This window comes from Chiloscyllium punctatum, chromosome 16 (assembly GCF_047496795.1).
Source record: "Chiloscyllium punctatum isolate Juve2018m chromosome 16, sChiPun1.3, whole genome shotgun sequence".
NCBI lineage: Eukaryota > Metazoa > Chordata > Chondrichthyes > Orectolobiformes > Hemiscylliidae > Chiloscyllium > Chiloscyllium punctatum.
In genome coordinates this window covers 3,369,732-3,376,816 of record NC_092754.1, presented here as the reverse complement: position 1 = coordinate 3,376,816, position 7,085 = coordinate 3,369,732, and the positions used below count along the sequence as shown (strand labels likewise).

The window sequence follows — 7,085 nt, the reverse complement described above, 5'->3', positions numbered from 1 at the left end:
TTCAACAAAACTCAAAAAGCTCAGCACCATCCTGGGCACAGCAACCTCATGCAGGACCTTCAACGTTCACTCCCCCTCCACCACTGATACCCAGTAACAGCAGTGTCTACTATTTGCAAGACAAATTGCAGTAACTCACCAAGGCTCCTTCGTCAGAACCTTCCAAACCCATGAGCTCTACCATTGGAAGGACAAGGGAGTAGAGGAATACAACAATCCAAATGTTTGATTTCAAGTCATGCACCATCCTCAATTGGAACTATATCATTGTTCCTTCATTTTGCTGGCTCAAAGACCTGGAATTCCCTTCCTAATAGCACTGTGGGTGCACCTTCCTGCATTCTATGGGTTGTTAGCACCAATTACCTTTCTGACTGTGGGATTAACTATGCTGCTGGTTGGTATGCAGATGGCAATGGTTGTAAAGAGAACAGGCGAGGTTGTGGGTAGAATTAATAAAGGCAATCACAGTAAACACTGATACAAAATATTCATTTAGTATCTCCCCCATCTCCTGTAGCTCCAACAAAGGCTGCCTTGCTCATATTTGAGGGGTCCTATTCTCTCTCTAATTACCCTTTGGTCCTAAACATATTTGTAAAAGCCTTTTGGATTCTTAACTCTATTTGCCAAAGCTATCTCATGTCCCCTTTTTGCCCTCCTGGTTTCCCTCTTAAGTATACTCCTACTGCCTTTGTACTCCTCTAAGGATTCACTCGATCTATCCTGTCTTCCCTCTTTTTCTTAACCAAACCCTCAATTTCTCTAGTCTTCCACATTTCTTACACCTACCAGCCTTTTCCTTCACCCGAACAGGAATATACAGTCTCTGGACTCTTGTTATCTCGTTTCTGAAGTCTTCCAATATTTCAGCCTGTCCCTTTATCTGCGAACATCTATACCCAATCAGTTTTTGAAATTTCTTGCGTAATACCATCAAAATTAGTCTTCCTCCAATTTAGAACGTCAACTTTTAGATCTGGTCTATCCTTTCCCATGGAGAAAGTGAGGACTGCAGATGCTGGAGATCAGAGCTGAAAATGTGTTGCTGGAAAAACGCAGCAGGTCAGGCAGCATCCAAGGAGCAGGAGAATCGACGTTTCGGGCATAAGCCCTTCTTCCCATCACTATTATAAAACAAATAGAATTATGGTAGCTGGCCCCAAAGTGCTCCCCCAATGACACCTGTCACCTGCCCTGCCTTATTTCCCAAGAGTAGGTCAGGTTTTGCACCTTGAAGAAGGTGTTTGGTATGCTTTCCTTTATTGGTCAGAGTATTAAGTACAGGAGTTGGGAGGTCATGTTGTGGCTGTACAGGACATTGATTAGACCACTGTTGGAATATTGCGTGCAGTTCTGGTCTCCTTCCTATCGGAAAGATGTTATGAAACTTGAAAGAGTTCATAAAACATTTACAGGGATGTTGCCAGGATTGGAGGATTTGAGTTATAGGGAGAGGCTGAACAGGCTGGGGCTGTTTTCCCTGCAGTGTCGGAGGCTAAGGGGTCACCTTATAGAGGTTTACAAAATCATGAGGGACATGAATAGGATAAATTGACAAAGTCTTCTTCCTGGGGTGGGGAAGTCCAGAATTAGAGGCACAGGTTTAGGGTTAGAGGGGAAAGAACTAAAACAGACCTAAGAGGCAACCTTTTCACTGAGAGAGTGGTACATGTATGGAATGAGCTGTCAGAGGAAGTGGTGGAGGCTGGTACAATTGCGACATTTAAAAGGCATTTGGATGGGTATATGAATAGGAAGAGTTTGGAGGGATATGGGCCGGGTACTGGCAGGTGGGACTAGATTGGGTTGGGATATCTGGTCAGTGTGGACGAGTTGGACCGAAGAGTCTGTTTCCGTGCTGTATATCTCTATGACAATCAAAATCTGAAAGAGTAACCAGGAGAAACTGTTCTCAGTGGCTACAGTTAACTGAGCAAGCAGACTTCAGGTGAATGGCAAAGGAACCTGAGGTGAAATGAGGAAAGTTGCTTTTGGACAGAGCTATTGTAATCAGAATGCACTGTGTGGAGCAGGCAGATTCAGGAGTAAATTTGAAATGAGAATTTATTAAATACTTGAGATGGAGAAGTAAGAAGAAAGGACAAGCAGAGTGGGACTAATGGATGGATCTTTCTGAAGAACCAGCGCTGATGTGATGGATCAAATAACTTCCCTCTGAGCTGAAAATGTCTCCGATTCTAGGAGAAGAGTATTTGGTTGGAGCCTGTCAGACTGTTCATTAATCTGAGATTGTTAGTTACAAATTAATGGTACAACACAATGTGGGTGGCACGGTGGCACAGTGGTTAGCTACCTCACAACGCCAGAGACCCGGGTTCAATTCCCGCCTCAGGCGACTGACTGTGTGGAGTTTGCACGTTCTCCCCATGTCTGCGTGGGTTTCCTCCGGGTGCTCCGGTTTCTTCCCACAGTCCAAAGATGTGCAGGTCAGGTGAATTGGCCATGCTAAATTGCCCATAGTGTTAGGTTAGGGGTATGGGTGGGTTGCGCTTCGGCAGGGTGGTGTGGACTTGTTCGGCCGAAGGGCCTATTTCCATACAGTAAGTAATCTAATGCAATCCAGCACTGGAACAGGCCCTTCAGTCCACCAAGCCTGTGCCATTTCCTAGTCTTTATTTAGACCAGCTACGTATTGCCCATATGTGGTATCTATCCCTCCGTTCGCCTCCTGTTCATGTGTCTATCAAGATATGCCTTAACCGTTGCTCACGTGCCTGCTTCCACCACCTCCAGGGGCAGTGCATTCCAGGCATCCACCACACTGTGGGTGAAAGAGTTTCCCTGCACTTCTTCCTTAAACATTTCCGCTCTCTACTTGAACCTGTAGTTGTAGTTGTAGCTCTCTTGTAGTTGACCTTTCCACCTGGGGAAAAAGCCTCTATCCACACTACCTATGCCTCTCATTATTCTGTCGACCTTTACCAGGTTGCTCCCCGCGCCCCTGCCCCCCAACCCCCACCCCCACCCAGCCTCTGTCTTTCCAGTGAAAACAATCTGTGTTTATCCAACCTCTCCTCACAACTAAAACCCTCCAGACCAGGCAACATCCTGGTAAACCTCCTCTGCACACTCCACAAAGCATCTATGTTCTTTCTGGGGTGGCACGGTGGCTCAGTGGTTAGCCCTGCTGCCTCACAGCACCAGGGATCCAGATTCAATTCCAGCCTCGGGCAACTGTCTGTGTGGTGTTTGCACATTCTCCCCATATCTGCTCAGGTTTCCTCCGGGTGCTCTGGTTTCCTTCCACAGTCCAAAGATGTGCAGGTTAGGGTGGATTGGCTGTGGGAAATGCAGGGTTACTGGGATCGGGTGGATGCTCTTCAGAGGGTCAATGTGTCTTGATGGGCTGAATGGCCTGCATCTGCATTGGAGGGAATTATATGTTTCTGGTAATGTAGCAACCAGAACTGCACGCAGTATTCTAAATGTGACCTAACTAAGGTTTTAACCAGCTGTAACTTTTATATTCGATGCCCCGCCTGACGAAGGCAACTGTGCCTCCTTGACCACCTGATCCACCTGTGTTGCCCCTCTCAGAGATCTATGGACCTGTATATCCAGATCCCTCTGTATGTTAGTGCTCCTCAGGATTCTGGCATCTATTGTATAATTCTCCCCTGAATTTGATCTTTTAAAATGTATCACTTTGCATTTGTCTGGATTAAACTCCATATGCTATTCTTCTTCCCAAATCTGTAATCTATCTGTATCCCGCTGTATTCTTTGACAATCCTCTTCAAGATCTATAACTCTGCCAATTTTGGTGTCATCCACAAACTTACCAATCAGACCGCCTACATTTTCCTCATTTGTATATGTATTACAATCAGCAAAGATCCCAGCACTGATCCCTGTGGAACAGCATTAGTTAATTATCTTCATTCCAAAATGCATCCTCCCACTGTCATTATCAGTCTTCTCTAACCAAGCCAGCTTTGTATCCATTTAACCAGCTCACCTGGATCCCATGAAAGCCTACCTTCTGTACAAATCAATCATGTGATACCATATCAAATGCCTTACTAAAGTCCATGTAGACTACATCCACTGCCCTTCCCTTATCAATCATTCCAGTCACTGAAATAACTCCCGAGAGGCTGGTATCCCATCAATTATTTACACGGGGAGATCCTTGACACCTATCCAGCTCCCTCAGAGCCAGCACTCAGAGTGAACACTTCGGTTTATATCTGTCAGCCAGAGCTCCCTGATTAGACCAGTTTAACACCCCAATCAGGGAACTCCTACTCAATGAGGTCCACCTGGCTGATCCTGTTACAATAAGTACTGTCACCTCCTTGATAAATAGAATCAAATTGGTGAGACATGACGTTCCCACACAAACCCATGCTGCTTATCACTATCAAGACCATTTGCTTCCAAATGTGAATAAATCCTGTCTTTCAGTGTCTCCTTCACCACTGACATCAGGCTCACCAGCCTCTAATTACCTGGAATATCTGTTTCCTTTCTTAAAGGAAGGAACAACATTGGCCATTCTCCAGTCCTCTGGAACCTCGCCTGAGGCAAAGAGGATGCAAAGATATCTGTTAAAGCCTTAGCTATTTCATCCCTTGCCTCACACAGCTTCCTGGGATAGATCGCAGCTGGCCCTGGGGACTTGGCTATTTTAATACACTTCAAGACACCCAGCACTTCCTCCTTCCTAGCCCCTTTTAGCCCTCCTAACTCCCTGTTTGAGCTTCTTTCTACTTTCTCTATATTATTCAAGGACTTCATCTGTTTTTAGTTGTCTAGACCTTAGGTATGCTTCCTTTTTTTTTGACTAAGCTGATCATTTTCCCTTCATCCAAGGTTTCCTGTCCTTTACTTTCACAGGAACATGCCTGTCCTGAACCCTAACCAACTGGTCTTTCAAAGACTCCCACATGGATTTACCCTCAAACAGCTGCTCCCAATCCACTCTCTCTAATTATTGCTTAATTTGGTTATAGTCAGCCTTCCCCCAATTTAAAACCTTCATCCAAGCTCCACCCTGTCCTTATCCATAAGTATCTGGAAACATACAGAATTATGGTCACTATTTCCAAACTGCTACCCCACTGAAACTTTGATCACCTGACTGGGCTCTTTTCCCAATACCAGCTCCAATATGCCCCCCCCTCCCTCATTTTGGAAAACGTGGGCTTAATGAAATAACTGGCCAATTCTACACTTTAAAATCACTCCAGAAAATTCTATTGTGTTTATTTCTTTTTTTCTTTTTCCATTGTTCTGAAGGTTATCTCCGAATGGGGATTAAATGGAACTTACGTTCTGGAAGCTGGTGCAGTGACTGGTGCTACACTTTCTGTTATCATCAAAGCTGCCCTTGGTTGCTCAATGATCAAGGTTTACCGCTGTTTTGGACAGGGTCTACACGAAAGAAGTAAGTTGGCATCTTTCAAGCCTTCAAATATTAATGGGGTAACTTGACAGCAACTTCCAAAGCTCTGCCACCCAAAAGGAAACGGGTAAATAGGAACACCGTGTTCCCCTCTGAGTCATTCCCATTCTGACTTGGAAATATATCACCCAACTGTTGTGGTTCTGTTCGCCGAGCTGGGAATTTGTGTTGCAAACGTTTCGCCCCCTGTCTCGGTGACATCCTCAGTGCTTGGGAGCCTCCTGTGAAGCGCTTCTGTGCTGTTTCCTCCGGCATTTATAGTGGCCTGTCTCTGCCGCTTCCGGTTGTCAGTTCCAACTGTCCGCTGTAGTGGCTGGTATATTGGGTCCAGGTTGATGTGTTTGTTGATTGAATCTGTGGATGAGTGCCATGCCTCTAGGAATTCCCTGGCTGTTCTCTGTTTGGCTTGTCCGATAATAGACAATAGACAATAGGTACAGGAGTAGGCCATTCTGCCCTTCGAATGATCATGGCTGATCATCCTTAATTAGTATCCTGTTATCTCCATAACCCTTGATTCCACAATCCTGGAGAGCTCTATCCAACTCTTTCTTAAATGAATCCAGAGACTGGGCCTCCACTGCCCTCTGGGGCAGAGCATTCCACACAACCACCACTCTCTGGGTGAAGAAGTTTATCCTCATCTCTGTCCTAAATGGTCTACCCCGTATTTGTAAGCTGTGTCCTCTGGTTTGGCACTCACCCATCAGCGGAAACATGTTTCCTGCCTCCAGAGTGCCCAATCCTTTAATAATCTTATATGTCGCAATCAGATCCCCTCTCAGTCTTCTAAGCTCAAGGGTATATAAGCCCAGTCACTCCAGTCTTTCAGTGTGAGGTAATCCCGCTATTCCAGGAATTGACCTCGTGAACCTACGCTGCACTCGCTCAATAGCCAGAATGTCTTTCCTCAAATGTGGAGACCAGAACTGCACAGTACTCCAGGTGTGGTCTCACCAGGGCCCTATACAGCTGCAGAAGAACCTCTTTGCTTCTATACTCAATCCCTCTTGTTATGAAGGCCAGCATGCTATTAGCCTTCTTCACTACCTGCTGTACCACTCACCAAACTTGTCCAGGTCACCCTGTAATCTCCTAACATCCTCATCACATTTCACCCTGCCATCCAGCTTAGTATCATCAGCAAATTTGCTAATGTTACGACTAATACCATCTTCTATATCATTAACATATATTGTAAAAAGCTGCGGTCCCTGTACTGATCCCTGTGGTACCCCACTGGTCACTGCCTGCCATTCTGAAATGGAGCTGTTTATCACTACTCTTTGTTTCCTATCAGCCAACCAACTTTAAATCCAAGTTAGTACTTTGCCCCCAGTACCATGCACCCTAATTTTACTCACTAACCTCCTGTGTGGGACTTTATCAAAAGCTTTCTGAAAGTCCAGGTACACTACATCTACTGGATCTCCCTCGTCCATCTTCAGAGTTACATCCTCAAAAAATTCCAGAAGATTAGTCAAGCATGATTTCCCCTTCATAAATCCATGCTGACTCTGTCCTATCCTGTTCCTATTATCCAGATGTGTCGTAATTTCATCCTTTATAATAGACTCCAGCATCTTTCCCACCACTGAGGTCAGACTAACTGGTCTATAATTTCCTGCTTTCTCTCTCCCATCTTTCTTAAAAA

The 7,085-nt window shown here is 45.2% G+C and overlaps 1 protein-coding gene across 3 annotated transcripts in view; it reads left to right on the top strand.

The window, feature by feature from the left end:
* The window catches only part of LOC140486904 (uncharacterized), a 58,207-nt gene that overhangs the window by 33,529 nt on the left and 17,593 nt on the right, over positions 1-7,085 (top strand). For all 3 annotated transcript variants that reach the window (XM_072586008.1, XM_072586007.1, XM_072586006.1), the window contains one exon: positions 5,266-5,413. In XM_072586008.1, the coding sequence (XP_072442109.1) occupies positions 5,266-5,413 (148 nt within the window). The remainder of the gene's footprint in view (positions 1-5,265; positions 5,414-7,085) is intronic.